The 15,513-nt window shown below is 47.4% G+C and overlaps 1 protein-coding gene across 1 annotated transcript in view; it reads left to right on the top strand.

Moving 5' to 3' along the window:
* LOC115098355 (CD209 antigen-like protein E) overlaps positions 1 to 15,513 on the top strand; it is a 28,398-nt gene that overhangs the window by 5,504 nt on the left and 7,381 nt on the right. The window contains exons 3-4 of the mRNA XM_029614897.1: positions 1,932 to 2,099; positions 2,277 to 2,431. Of these exons, the coding sequence (XP_029470757.1) occupies positions 1,932 to 2,099; positions 2,277 to 2,431 (323 nt within the window). The remainder of the gene's footprint in view (positions 1 to 1,931; positions 2,100 to 2,276; positions 2,432 to 15,513) is intronic.

The raw sequence follows: 15,513 nt of genomic DNA, 5'->3' as shown, positions 1-15,513 counted from the left end.
TTCTTCGTCGGGTAGAGACCTTCACCTGTTGAATGTTCTCCGGGTCCTGCTACGTTATTTGACAGTTTCTAATTCCTTTAGGACGTTGGACCACCTTTTTGTATTGTTTGGGGACCAAAGAAAGGAGGGAAGGAATCCAAGGCTACTTTGGCCTGCTGGTTGAAAGAGACCATTTGATTGGCCTACATTGGCAAGGGTCACCCCATTCCAGCTGGTTTGAAAGCGCATTCTACTAGAGCGCAGGCGGCTTCCTGGGCGGAGTGTCAGTTGGTATCTCCTGAAGAAATATGTAAGGCCGCAGTCTGGTCCTCTATGCATACCTTTACAAGACATTACCATTTGGATGTATGGGCACTGGAGGACGCATGTTTTGGGGAAAGTGTTCTGAGAGCGGGTCTTTTGGGTTCCCGCCCTTTGTAGTGTGGCTTTGGTACATCCACTGGTCTGGACTGATCTGGGTATTTCCAGGAAAGGAAAATTGGGTCTTACCTGCTAATTTTCGTTCCTGTAACACCACAGATCAGTCCAGAGGCCCGCCCTTGTAAAACTGCCGAAAGACTGATTGCCTGGTAGTTAACCGCTGTATATAAGAAGTCTAAAAGGGATATTCTCTTTTCATGTTGCGTGTTATTGAGGTCCAGAGCTGGGTTATCCAGGTTCTGGGGAATCCAACCCTTGGGGATTTTTTGTTCACCCTCGTTGGGTTTAAAAGTTTTCTATTGTATCTTGGCTTGGGTATTAATCAATACTGAGGAGCTGCAGGTGGCACACTTGGTATATAGCAGTGCCTCAAAGTTTTGTTCTCTGCCTCCATCTGCTGGTGGGAGGGTATAACCCACTGGTCTGGACTGATCTGTGGTATTACAGGAACGAAAATTAGCAAGTAAAATCCAATTTTCCTGTCTAAACAACCAAACAACCAAGTAAACTTGCATAAATAGTGTCTATATTCCTTTTTTTAAGGTCTCTTACTCCACAGATAATACAGTTTGTTCCTCAAGACAGGAGCATGCCATACATGTACAGCAGGCGTTTATATGCAGACTGGCATAAAACTCCAAGCACCAACCTGTAACTCCATTTAGAGCTGTACCCTGATAATCTCTAAGCCAGCTCACGAGTCACAAGCTCCTCAGACTAATGCCTATGCCCACTCTGGCTTGGCAGCTCTCGGTATCCTCCAGCCTCTTTCTGACCAGCCCTTGCTCCTCTGGTTGCTCTGTGCCTTTCTGCACTTGTCAGTCTTTCTGTCCTTTGCAGGTCCTGCTGCCGCTCCCTCCTTGGCAGTTTCTTCCCCAGGAGGCCTTTCTCCTTGACCAAAACCACGTCACGATTGCCTTCATCTAGGTCGACTGGTCCTGGCTCTCTGGGACTACATTACCCAGTAGCTTTTTTTCCTTAAAGCAGCATTACCTGTTTCCTTTCAGTTCCTCCCCCTGCTGCTCAGGTGGGCCAGTTGTTCTGTCACACTATCCCTCTGGGACTACGTTACCTAGTACAGTGATTCCTAAACAGGTTTGGGAACTTCTGACCCAGTAGTTATTTCCTTAAAGAAGTATTACCTCTTTGCCCAATTTCCCATTGAAGTGCTTTCTGTCTCTGTGACGGTTATTTCACGTCGATGGCCTGCTTCCAAACGTATGGCGTCTCTGCTCTGTCACAGGTTATCCACCTTTTCATTCAACTCTGCAGAATCTCACGGTGGCAGAGTTTTTTTGAATTCTCCCATCCCAGAGCAAATGTTCCCCCAGCGTGGCTGCACTTTACGCCAGGGTGTTTTATGTGCCTTCAACTTGTCTCTCAGCAATTCAGGGAAAGGGCCCAGGACCTCTGACCCCTTGACTGTGCCCATCCTATGCAATAACATGTCTTGTAATGACTGCATGCTGCTGACTGTTGGTAAAAGGGTATCATTGCCCCCTCTCCTTTAGATTCGCAAGCTTCTAAGGCCTGCGGAACAGAAGATTGCTGCCAGGGTCCAGCTTCCACGGATCAGCGGCTCTTGAAAGACTATCAACATATGCGGAGTAATTATTCCCAGCTCCTGAGATGTGCAAAGTGCAAAAATGAATCCTGTGTGACCTTTTTAGATGCCAGCAGTAAGTACCACCCACATATCAAGAGAGGTGTGCTCAGTATGTCGGTGGAGGTCCATTAATCCAACTATTCCTGTATATTGGGGAGAAAATCCAGGAAGTTCAGAGAAAGTTTAATCACCATAGCCCTGTAAACTGGGGACGCTGTGCCTAAGACCTTCTTTCCTCTTCATTCTGTAGCAGCATTGCACTGCGGGTTGTGCCCGGATGGATGGCGGATCAGTGGAGGGCGCTGCTATTTGTTTTCCACTGAGCCTTTGTCCTGGGAAGAGAGCAGGAACCGCTGCCTGGCACAGCAGGCAGATCTTCTGATCGTTGGAGACAAAGATGAGCAGGTAGGTGACCGCCATTGCCGATACAGGGAAGGAAGCGTCAAGTAGGACCTCCCAACCTATGATTGGGTTTTTGGCACAGATTCTGCAGCTAAGATGTTTGTGAAGGAAAAGGGAAGTCCATTCAGTCTCCTCGAAAAAATGGATAAAATAAACTTTATTTCTTAAAAATAAGTTAGTTATGTAATTTCTTACAGGCTTTATATCCTGGTGGTCCACCAATCTCAGCAGATAATGTCGCATGCAAAATAAAACAACAAAATCACAAAACAAAGCATAAAATCAGCTGAGGATGAAGCACAAAAAAATCCTAAATAGGAAGAGTCGGGCCAAAGAAATAGACTTTCAACAGCTTTCTAAAGCAAACAGGGTCATTTTCTAATCTAATCACCTCTGGAAGGGCATTCCAGAGTTGGGACCTGGTATATGCTAAACATCCGGTCCCTGGATTCAACTAAGTGGGCTATCTGGAGAGATGGTACATCTAATAACAGTGTTATTGAAGAGCATAGGGGCCAAAAAAAGGAGGTATTTTTGTACTAAGCCCCGGACACTAGATGGATCAAGATTGCGTTAAGCCTTAAAAGTGAGGGAGAGAATTTTATTCTATTAGAAGCCAGGACTGGAGTTATAAGATCACTAGAAGAGCCTACACTTTTTAGCCAAATACAAAATAGCATTTTATTGAATGTACCATAAATTCCCTGGCAGGAAAAGACTAATCACCAATGGTGTTGGGCATCAGGAAACCACCCAGCTGTTACCTACCTAAATAGCGCCACTATTTGCCAGTGTAGCAAGCTGCTGTAAACCAGGTTCCTGCCTCCACAAGCTTATCATGTGTTGGTGCCTTATAATGTACACTGAGCTGCATCTGGATCAGAGTGATATGTTTTGGCTTATAATAGCTTGCCTCACTCCCCCCCCCCCCCCCCCCCCCCCCCCCCCCCCCACCTCCCTCCAATTAATTGTGTCCTCGTGTCTCTGAAAAGGAAATGGGTTAAAACAACCTCGGTCTAATACAATTCAATCGCTTACTAATAAAACAGCACCATTTCCAACTTTCACTTCCTCTTCATCCAGGCAAGCCAGTCCAAACCAGTGGGGGTCGTGCACTCCTACCAGGTGGAGCCGGAGAACAAAGACTCGTTGACGTCACCCTCATAGAGCTCTGCTCAGGCACTAGCCAGCCAGTTTTTCTCCATCTCTCGCAGGCGGTGGACATGCATATGTGCTTGTGGAGCATGGGCCCTGCCTGGATTGAACAGGCCGGTTTGACCTCCTGTGGTGAAAGCGGTAGCTCCCTCCCTTAGGTGAGTGTCTGAGAATCAATATCAGGAGACAAGCAAAAAAAAAAGAAAAAAGGAGAGAAGTGAGGTAATCTTGCCGACCTCCTCTGGCATCCCTGGACCGGCTGGACGCTGCACTCCGCCATGTTTCCCAGAAGCCTAAGGGCGCGCGCGCGGCACGGCCCCGACTCAAGTACCAGCAGTGGCGCGAACCTCAGGGGCGTCCCCCTGAGATGACGTCATCCTCACCGAATACTTAAGGTCTCTGATTTCGCTAACTAATCGAGTTAGCAAAGGAAAGGATCAGAAAGGATTCCTAGCTTCCTCCAGGTATCGCTGCGGATGGGAATCGCTCTCCGCATACCTTGCTACTCTGCCTCCTCGGACTTTACCAGAGGATGGTACCCGCTCCTCGGGGGCCTCGCTCTCTCTTTTGTTTTTCAGGTCGCAGTCTGGAACCGGTACTCGCTCCTCGAGGGCCCACGTTCCCAGACCTGCTACTGAATACCACTTCTGCCAGGAAGTCTTCACTGCCTACAACACCAGTGAGTTACCATCTCTCTCTCACAGCTCGATACAGTAAAGTGCGGCCGCGGTTACCCTGCTCCTAACCCGCTTTCTACTCACTTTTCGGCCGCGTTAGTCCAACCCGCGATACACTATCCCCTTTAATCCATCCTTACCGCCTCTTTAAATCACCGGGTAACCCCTTCCGCACGCGGCATGTATATCAGATGTAAATGATCGAATTAGCTATTCCCTCCCATACAGTAACCCGCGCCCCGACTATCGCTATTTTACCCTGCCGTTTTACCGCGCGTTTAACCTGCTAACTTACCGCCTACCCTTACCCCTGCGTTAGAGGCAAGGGTTAAGGGTAGACGGCAAACTTTCCCCCAAAATAAAACCTAAAAACCTTTAAACCATTAAATATATGAAAGGGCAGCTTTTAATCTCTTATTTACTGTCCATGTCTATTTTATTATTGTCGGCTAGCCCCCCCCCCCCTTTTTTTTTTTACATGATATTGTGAATCATTGCACTACACATGCGATTCCTTAAATGAACTTAAAACAAGTTGATGGTAAAGTTGTTATAAATACCTTGGATGTCACTTTCCGAATCCCCCATCTCCACGCGGGCGGGCGGGCGTGCGGTCATCGAGGCGGGAGCCGGCGGGCGCGCGTTGATCCAGGCGGAGGGAGCCGGCGGCGAAAGCGGCCTCCAGCAGCCCCCGCCGGCGGTGAATGAATGCACGCCTGTGTACGCCCGTGCAATTTGGGCGCTCAAGGCAGTGCATTAGCGAACGCCGACGTCACATGCCGTGACGTCAAGCGTCGTGACGTCACGCCTTGAGCGTCCAAATTGCACGGGCGTACACAGGCGTGCATTCATTCACCACCGGCGGGGGCTGCTGGAGGCCGCTTTCGCCGCCGGCTCCCTCCGCCTGGATCAACGCGCGCCCGCCGGCTCCCGCCTCGGTGAACTCGCTCCCGCCTCGAACGCGCGCCCGCCGGCTCCCGCCAGTAAGTTTACTTTTTTTACACTTTATTCCCTTTTGTTTTAATTTTCGCCCTGCGCCTTGCTTCGGGAGGGGGGAAACCATCCACTTCCTGGTACCTGTCATTTCAAATGACATTTGAAATGACAGGTACCAGCGCACCCAGGATACTGTATAGGCGCTGTATTAAGCGCCTATACAGTAAAATGGGTTGTGCGGGCCTAACGCTTCGCAGACGCGGCTTGCATTTGCAAGCAATTTAAATAGAGTATCGAGCGGTATGTGAACAGAACTGTGCGTGCGGCAAACAAGGGTGCGCCCGGCACTGCCGCACTCTTTCTAACGCGGCCTTACTGTATCGACCTGTCAGAGCATTCCCTGGAACCAGGTACTCACTCCTCGAGGGCCTAATTCATTTCCAGCTCCTGGGCTGCTTCTAAGAGACTATTTATTTATTTTATTTATTTATTTATAACTTTTTATATACCGAGGTTCAATTAACAAGATTAATTATCACTTCGGTTTACATTACAACCAGCAAAAAATAACAGAGACAAAGTCTTGTTTTACAATGAACAGGGTAGAAGTAACCTGGATTAAAACAATGAACAGGGTAGAAATAACCTGGATAAACATAAAATGGGTGAAGCAAGTGTAGAGAATTGGGTCTGTATAACTTGGGCGAAAAGCAGGGAAATTAAATAGGGGAGGACTATGAAGGCCTCAAGTTGGATAGTGTAATGATGCGGATAAGAACCAAGGCTGAAGTGAGTAGTTATGGGAAGGCTTGTTCGAATAACAAAGTCTTAAGTCTCTTCTTAAAGGTGATTGGACTATTGTGTGAGTGTTACCATCAAGGCTCTGTTCCTGAACTCTGCATACCCTGCCTACTCACTATATTCAGTTTCTCTACAGCTCAGTTATCCAGGATCACTGTTCCAGTACCTGAGGGACTACAGCCCTGCCGGGCACTTCCAGCTCACTACTGCCACCTCTGGTGGTTCAATATACTGTTTATTAAAAGAACTAGTGTGTGTCTGTCTCCATACTCTGAGCCTGACCGGTGGTCCCTCTCGGGATCTTCCCCTGGGGGCGTGGTCATCTGCCACCGGCCCAAGGATCCACCCACAACTATCTCAAACACTAACAAACAGCCTATGTGGACTCCGGGAAGCCTCTTCCGAGACAAGTCAGAGCACATTCAACCCAGGCTCAGGTGGTTTCCTGGGCAGAATTACGTTTGCTTTCTCCAGCAGAGATTTGTAGAGTGGGACTTCTTTGCATACGTTTGCCAGGTATTACCGACCGGATGTAATGGCACAGGAGGATTCCCGCTTTGCTAGGGCAGTGCTGCTTGGGCCTCAGGCAGCCTCTCGCCCTGAGGAGTAGCTTTGGTTCCTCTCACTGGTGTGGGCTGGCTTACCTGGATGAAGGGGAAGGTGAAATTACTTCTCACCTGATAATTTCCTTTCCTTGAAGTAAGGCAAGCCAGCACATCTTCCCGCCTGAGGCTGCCTTGAGGTGGTCGACTTTCTTCTGTTTTGCTAGATCCTTATCCAGAAGGGAATGAGGTTCCAGGATCTTTCATGCAGCTGGACTCCCAAAAATTGGGTAAGTGAGTTCTGTTCTTCTTATAAGATACTCTAATTGTCCTAAAGGACTATTGTTAGCGGAGCTTAGTCCAGTGCTTCTGTTGTTATTAAAAAATAAAAAAGAATTAAAAGAAAAGAATCCACAAGTTTAAGCTGAATAGTATTTGTAGGATGCAATATTATTGTTAATGTTTAGTGGTTAGTGTCCACAGATTGCTTTTGGAGAAATACTGGCTGGCTGGTCCCTGAGCAGAGCTGTATGAGGGTGACATCTGCGAGTTTGTGCTCTCTGTTTCCATCTGCTGGTTGGAGTGCATTACTTCGAGGAAAGGAAATGATCAGGAAAGAAGTAATTTCACCTTTATCAAATTGATCCAAACCTAGGGTTCTTTTTTAGACTAGCCTCTACCAATCGAGATTCTGTTGGCTGAGAAATTACTGAGGGTACACCCAACACATCTTAAGAGAGCTTCTGCACCAGTTTAATCACCCTTTTTCCTAATGATTCTTCCCCTCCCCCACCGTTTTCCAAATAGGGATCATCCGCCCTACCATTGTTATAGCAAGGGGTGCCAAGTGCCACCTGGGGTTCTGCATGTCCATGTGTGTTTGCACTGCTTGAAACCCCATCCTCTCCACTCATTACCTCAATCAGGGGTTTGGGGGTCCTTGATGCTAGAAGTTCCCTGGACTTGTCAAGGGTGGCAATGAGGTTACAGGAGGAAGTGCTTCAATTAGTGCAAGAGTGGGGTTAGCTGAACCCTCATCTGTATGAGGGCATGGTGTACCCAGCAGTTTAACTGTTCGTTCCCCAGATCAGTCCAGACAAGTGGGGTTTCGCATCCCTAGCAACAGATGGAGGCAGAGAACAAACACTTTGAGGCACCGCTGTATATCCGAGAGGGCCACCTTCAGTCCCTCAGTATTTCTCTGTCTCCAGATGATGGTAGAGGTGCAGACCTGCAGTCTGAGTGAGATTTTAAAAAAATTAAAAAAAAAAGTTTGGAAGACAGATTGGGAAGAGAAGAAGATTCCGCTCCCTGAGGTGTTAGGCAGATTTATGGGCCATTCCTCAGGTGGAGCCGGGCGAGTGGGGGGTTGGTAGTCCCTGACTGTCTCTGTCTGTATCTACCCGCAGGGATTGATAACCAGGGGGTCCTGGTTCCCTCATCCCTGTGGAAGGTTTCTCCCTGGCTTGCAGGCTCTAGCAGGAAAGTATTTTCTTCTCATTTCTTGTAGGATTTTATTGCTTATTTAATAAAGTAAAAAAGAATGAAAGAATGAAAAGGCAAGCTATTGAGGCTGGGCTCCATTGCGAGCAGGCCGGTTAAGCTGCTGAGCCGGGATTACTTGGGGAGAGGTTTGTAAAAGTACCCAACGCTGCCGGAAGCCCCCAGCTGGATCTGATGGTGTCGAGGAGCAATGCCAAAGCGATGCAGTTTTTCAGTCGCAGAAGAGAGGTTGGACTAGACTCTCTCTGTCTTCCATGGCTAGAAGGCCTACTGCTGTACATCTTTCCTTCATGGCTATTAATTAGCCTTATGTTCAGATGCATTGCGAGACATCCGGGTCAGGTGTTTCTCATGGCACCAGAGTGGCCGTGGCATCTGTGGTTCACAGATCTGATTCATCTGGCAGTAGACAGGCCTCTCAGATTGGCTCATTTTCTGGGTCTGTTAAGGCAAGGTCCTGTTTTCTCTAATCGGGCAAATCACTTTTGCCTCACGGCTTGGCTTTTGAGAGGCAACGGTTAAGGCAAAAGGGTTACACAGGGCCGTATATTACCACCTTGCTGCAGGAGGCCATCCACGTCTATGGTTTTATGTCTGGGTGTGGAGGGTCTTTGAGACTTGCTGTTTGGAGGAAGCCCTATATCCTTTACTGGTAGGGACACCACATATTTTGGCCTTTTTACAACAGGGATTGTCCAAGAGCTTAGCCTACAATTCCTTTCGGGTACAGGTAGCGGCCCTGGGGTGTCTCAGGGGTAAACTACAAGGGAGGTCTTTGGCGTTACATCCGGATACGGTGTAATTTTTGAAGGAGGTCAAGCATTTGCGGCCACTGATGCACAGAGTGTGTCTGGTGTGGAGTTTGACCTTAGTTCTGCAAGTGCTTTGCGGTCTTCCGTTTGAGCCATTGCGGAAGATGTCTCTAAAGGGCATCACCCTCAAAGTGGTTTTTCTGGTGGCAATTTACTCAGCCAGAAGGATTTCAGAGCTGCAGGCTTTGTCCTGTAGGGAGCCATTTTTGAGAATTAAGGATGATGGTATGTCTTTGTGCACAGTACTCTCATCCCTACCCAAGGTGGTTTCCTCTTGTCACCTCAATCAGATGGTGGAGCTTTCTACATTTCCAAACTGGTCTTCGGACACGCCAGAAGCAAGGGAACTGCATTTGTTGGATGTTCATTGGGTGCTGTTGTGGTATCTTCGTTGCGCTGGGAGTGGACCCTTGGCCTGCTGCAGGATTGGTTAGGCCCTCCAGTCGGACCCAGAGAGCGCCTGCCACCAGGAGGCGGAGCACAGGAGGAGACAGAGGCTAGATGGAGCTTCACCAATTGAGACCTGGGGTTCCCTCAGGTTGAGTCCTTGGTTACCCGGGCTGCCTGGTCTTAGATGGGCCTTGCAGAGTCTCCTAGAGATAAAGTTCAAGGGAGTGCCCACCACGGACAAGGGTGCATGGTCAGTGCTCAAACAAGGAAGTCCAGGTGTTTCAGGAGGCAGGAATAGAGTGTCCGAGTGTATGGCAAGAATCAAGGCCAGAGTCTTATGCAGAATGATCAGCCAGGCAGGGTTGGTAGCAAGGGTCAGTCCGGATGTAGTCAGGTCAAGCAGGAGGTCGGGTTCCAGGTGGCAGATGAGAGTAGTCGGTGTTCCAGGCAGAGGTCAGGGCAGGCGGCGATCAGAGAGTAGTTACTAGTCAGAGTTCCAGGCAGAGGTCAGGGCAGGCAGCGATCAAGGATAGTCAGAGTTCCAGGCAGAGTTCAGGGCAGGTGGCGATTAGAGAGTAGTCAGAGTTCCAGGCAGAGGTCAAGTCAGACAGCCATCAAGGAGTAGTCAAGAACAAGCAAAGGTCAGTACTGTGAGATTAGTGCGAAAAGTACTACCAGGGATGGAGAGTCGAAGGAGCAGGAGACGTTGGGACTTGAGACACAGGAGACGCTGGAACGGGAGACACTGGAATAGAGAGACTGGAACTGGAGACACAGGAAACGCAGAGAGGCAAACTTGCTATCACCAAGTGATCGACCCGATTGCCAAGGCGAGGTCCTGGGAGACAGGGCCTCGCTTATATACTAGGCAGGGATGATGTCATCACTAAGTGACCCGGCTCGGTTTCCCGCACTTGGCCCTTTAAATTGAAGGAGGTCAGCTGCACGCGTGCCTAGTGGCGGGGCCGAGGAGACGCTGGACGTGGAGCTCCAGCGTGAGCTCCGCTGTGAGGCCTGCGACATTGCCGGAGTCAGAGCAGACCGAGGAGAGTGACGGGGAAGGCCAGGACTGGCAGTGGAAGGGAGACCCGAGCTCTTGGACAGCCAGGAGAGGTGAGCAGGCCTGGTCGCGGAGCGTACGCAGCCAGGAAGTGCAACAATCTTAAGGTCATCAACAGTTTCTGGTGGTCAGATCATTTGTTTGTATTGTTTGGCGAGCCACTATTGCTCGTTGGTTAAAGGAAGCTATTATTTCTGCTTAACTTTGCAAGGGCAAAAACATTCCAGAGGGGCTGTGAGCGCATTCTACTAGAGCACAGGTGGCTTCTTGGTGTCACCACAAGAGATTTGTTGAGTGGCTAAGTGGCTTTCTGTGTACACTTTCTCTCGGTATTACCGGTTGGATGTTCAGGCGACAGGAGAGCCAAATTTTGTCAAGAGTGTATTGAGTGTGGGTCTTTCGCATGCCCACCTGGTATAGGGGTGTTTGGTACATCTCATTTCTCTGGACTGATCTGGGGTACAAACAGGAAAGGAAAATTGGTTCTTACCTGCTAATTTTTGTTCCTGAAGTACCACAGATCAGTCCAGAGGCCCCGCCCCTGATTTTCAAAAGACCGATTTAACATGTGCTGATAGTATCTGGAGCATTCAGTATGTATATAGTCAGAGCCTAAAAAGAGTTTCCAGGTTTGGTTGTTCCTTGGGGTTCATGTAAGAGTTCCAGTTCAGGGGTCTCCAATCCTTGGTTTGACGTTCGCCCTAGGAAAGCAAGGGATTGTTCAGAAGTGTTCACTCTAAGTTTGGCTTGGGATCTCTGCTCTGGATGCACAGCTGAGGGGGAGGATGCGTCGGTGTGTGCTCCTCATCATGTCAGAGCACGGTTTGCAGCACATCGGCCCAGGCCTTCACCTGGGGCTCCCTCCAGCAACGCAGCTCCGGCAGCCATTTTGGAATCTGCCACACGGCTCCCAGCAGCCTCCACAGAGTCTGGGATTTCCCCACCGCATTTGTCCCTGGCGGGTACTACCATGGAGATGGTTCAGGAGGAGTTTTCAGATGGGGGATTTCCCCATCAGGGATGACGCCGTGTATGAAGATGATGCCCAGGACCGAGACTCGGAAGACTCTCAGACCTTCTCCTCTGAGTTTGTGCTCCTAAACATAGAAAATTAGAAATGATGGCAGAAAAGGACCAAATGATCCACCCAGTCTGCCCAGCAAGCTTATGCCAGTATCTGCTGCACTGTGCAAGTTACCCCATACTTATCAGTTTCTCAGACCATAAAAGTCAGGGCCCTCAGATTCTGTTTGAATCTAATTTCCCTTAACCATTGCCGTGGAAGCAGAGAGCAATATTGGGGTTGCATAAAAAATATCAGGTTTAGTAAGGATAGTAAGCGCCGCATCAGCAAGTTACCCCCATGTTTATATATTCCCCAAATCGTAAATGTCGGGGCCCTGGTTGGTTTCTGTCTGCTGTTGAAGTAGAGAGCAATGTTGGAGTTGCATTAACAGTATCAAGGTTTATTTGTTAAGGTTAGCAACTACCACACCAGCAAGTTATCCCCTCTTATCCCATGCACTCTTTTCTTTATTTTCATCCTCTAGCCTTTAGGGATCCACAATGTTTATCCCAAGCCCTTTTGAATTCCTTCACTTCGTCTTCACCACCTCTTTCGGAAGGGCATTCCAGGCATTCATCACCCTCTCCATTAAGAAATATTTCCTGACATTGGTTCTGAGTCGTCCTCTCTGGAGTTTCATTTCATGACCTCTAGTTCTATTGATTTCTTTCCAACAGGTATCTGAAGGACTGTATCATATCTCCCCTGTACCTCCTCTCTTCTAGGATATACTTATTCAGATCTTTCAGCCTTTCTTCATAAGTCTTCCAGTGTTGACCCCTCACAATTTTGGTCGCTCTTCTTTGGGCCACCTCTATCCTGTCTTTATCCTCTTGAGATATGGGCACCACTACTGAACAAAGCACGCTAGCCGAGGCCTCACCAAGGACTTGTACAAGGGCATTATCACCTCTTTTTTCTTACTGATTACTCCTCTCTATATAGCCCAGCATTCTTCTGGCTTTAACTATTGCCTTGTCATTTTGCTTCACCACTTTCAGATCATCAGTCACTATCACACCAAGGTCACACCAAGGTCCCTCTCCCAGTCCGTGTGGCATTAGTCTTTCACTGCCCATCACATAAAGCTCTTTTGGATTGCCGCACCCCAGATGCACGACTCTGCACATCTTGGCATTGAATCCCAGCTGCCAAATCTTTGAACACTCTTCCAGCTTTCTTAAATCTCTTTTCATTCTCTCTACTCCTTCAGGCATGTCGACTCTGTTGCAGATCTTAGTATCATCCGTAAATAGACAAACTTTACCTTCTATTCCTTTCAACAGGTCACTCACAAAGATATTGAACAGAACCTGTCAGAAAACCGATTCCTGTGGCACTCCACTTAACACCATTCTTTCTTTAGAGTAGGTTCCAGTTATCATCACACACTGCCTTCTATCCGTCAACTAGTTTGCAATCCACTCCAACATCTTTGCGCTTACTCCCAAGCTTCTCATTTTATTCATAAGCCTCCTATATAGGACCGTATCAAAAGCTTTGCTAAAATCCAAGTAGATCACATCGAGCGCTCTTTCTTGATCCAATTCTTTAGTCATCCAATCAAAAAAATCAATCAGATTTGTCTGACAGGACCTTCCCCTGGTGAATCCAGGTCAAGCAACCCACTGGATTGTACATAGTTCACTTTACTTTCCTTCAGCAGAGTCTCCATTAATGTACCCACCACTGAAGTGAGGCTAATCGGTCTGTAGTTTCCAGCCTTCTCTCTGCTCCCACTCTTGTGAAGCGGGACCACCACCACTCTTCTCCAATCCCATGGCACTACTCCCGTTTCCAGGGATCTATTGAACAGGTCCTTCAACAGACCCGCCAGCACATCACTGAGCTCCCTCAGTATCCTAGGATGTATTTCAACCATTCCCACGGTCTTGTCCACTTTCAATTTTCCTAGGACTTCCCATATATTGTCTTCTGCAAACGGAGTTTCGTCTACTCCACCCCATCCACAGTCTTGTCAATTAGCGATGGTCCTTCTCCAGGGTCTTCTTTAGTGAACACCGAATTGAAGTATTTGTTAATATTTCAGCCAGTTCTTCATCTCTCTCCACATATTCAGTAAATGCGGGAGAGCCGGTGCTCTATGTTGAGCGCCCGCTCTCCTGGGCATGCGATTCTCTATTTAAATGAGGTGGTGCACTAATAAGAAGGTGCTAGGGACAATAGTGTGTCCCTAGCACCTCCTTATTAGCGAAGAGGTGACTGTCAGTGAGTCCCGAGTCCCGTCGTTTTCCGAACCCACTGACAGCCATGGGTTAGGAAAATGGTGCCAGTAACCTTGAACGTCTGGTTTTCTATTTGCTGACTGGCAGGCAGATTTTTAAAAATTAAAAATTAAAAAATTATTTTTTTAAATTTTTGGTTCCTCTGACTTAATATTGTTAGGATATTAAGTTGGAGAGTGTACAGAAAAGGAGTGTTTTCTGCTTTTCTGTACACATTTCTGGGTTGCTTAGAATTTAACACCTGCCCTTGGGCAGGCGTTAATTTCTGAGAGTAAAATGTGTGACTTGGCCGCACATTTTACTTTCAGTATCCCGGGCGACTGACTAATAGCCTCATCAGCATGCATTTGCATATGATGAGCGCTATTAGTTTTCGAGGGGGGGGGGGGGTTTGGCCGTGTGTTTTCGACGTGCTAAACCCCTTACAGTATAAGCCTATAAGGGGTAGTAGATGCAGGTCAGAAACACGGCCAATCACAAGGTAAACAGTGTGCTCAGCCGAGCGTACCATTCTGTATCGGCCTGATTGATTTGTCACTTTTCAGTTTCACTATACAACTTTGGACCTTTCTCCTTTCTCTGATATATCTGAAAATGTTTTGTCACCTCGCTTTACCTCTTTAGCAATCCTTTCTTTCGCCTAACTTTTTGCTTTCTTGATTTCTTTCTTCATATCCCTTGGTTTCATCAGATATTCTTTCCTTTGTTCCTCTTTTTGAAATTCTTTATATTTCTTGAATGCTGTTCTTTTTACTTTTATTTTAACAGCCACCTCCTTTGAGAACCAGATTGGTTTCTTATTTCTCTTACTTTTGTTTACTTTTCTAATATATAGATTTGTTGCCTTTGCAATTGCTCCTTTTAGTTTGGCCCACTGTTGTTCCACCTCTCTCATTTTCTCCCAGTCTTCCAGTTCTACTTCCAGGTACGTCCCCATTTCAACAAAGTCCATATTTTTGAAATTCAAAACTCGGGTCTTCGTGTAATCTCTCTGTATCCTATTTGTGATATCAAACCGTACCGTTTGATGATCACTGGTACTGAGGTGGGCACCCACCTGGACATTAGAGACATTTTCTCCATTAGTGAGTACTAGGTCGAGTATAACTCCCTCCCTTGTGGGTTCCATTACCATTTGTTTGAAGAGAGACCCTTGTAGGGCATCCGTTATCTTACTACTTCTGGTAGATTCCACAGAAAGGATTCTCCAGTCTTCATCCGGCAGATTGAAATCTCCAACAATTAACACTTCTCCCATCTTTCCCACCTTTTGGATCTCTTCAACCAGACCTCTGTTCTAGTACTTCCGTTTGAGTTGGAGGCCTGTAAACCACTTCAGTAAAAATGGATGCACCATCATCTTTTTTTAGGACGGCCCATAATGCTTCTTCTCTACCCCACATTCCTTGCAGTTCAGTTGCTAGGATATTGTTTTTGACATAAAGAGCTACTCCTCCCCCTTTTCTGTCCTCTCTGTCCTTCCTTAACAAGTTATAGCCTGGTATGGCCGTATCCCAATGCTAAGAATCCATGAATCATATCTCTGTAACAGCAACAATGTCCAAGTCCGCTTCCACTATTAGGGTAAGCAGATCTGGGATTTTATTGCCTAAACTATGAGCATTTGTTGTCATAGCTTTCCAATTTTTCTCCCTTGATTTGTTGCACTTCCAAGTTACCTTTTCTGCTTTTTGGAGCTGATTGATTTTGTTATTTTCTCCTCCCACTTCCTGTATTGCTTGGAGGTGACATGTCAATTTCATTGACCATCTTCTGCTACCCCCATTTTTTAGTTTAAATGTCTGATAATATATGATCTGAATTTCTCACTTAGCATCCTCCTTCCTGCTACAGACAAATGTATGCCATCCTTACCATATGGCTCCTGATGTATAAG

This window comes from Rhinatrema bivittatum, chromosome 8 (genome assembly GCF_901001135.1).
Source record: "Rhinatrema bivittatum chromosome 8, aRhiBiv1.1, whole genome shotgun sequence".
Classification (NCBI taxonomy): domain Eukaryota; kingdom Metazoa; phylum Chordata; class Amphibia; order Gymnophiona; family Rhinatrematidae; genus Rhinatrema; species Rhinatrema bivittatum.
The sequence above is the reverse complement of the archived record's forward strand: the minus strand, read 5'-3'. Positions and strand labels throughout refer to the sequence as shown.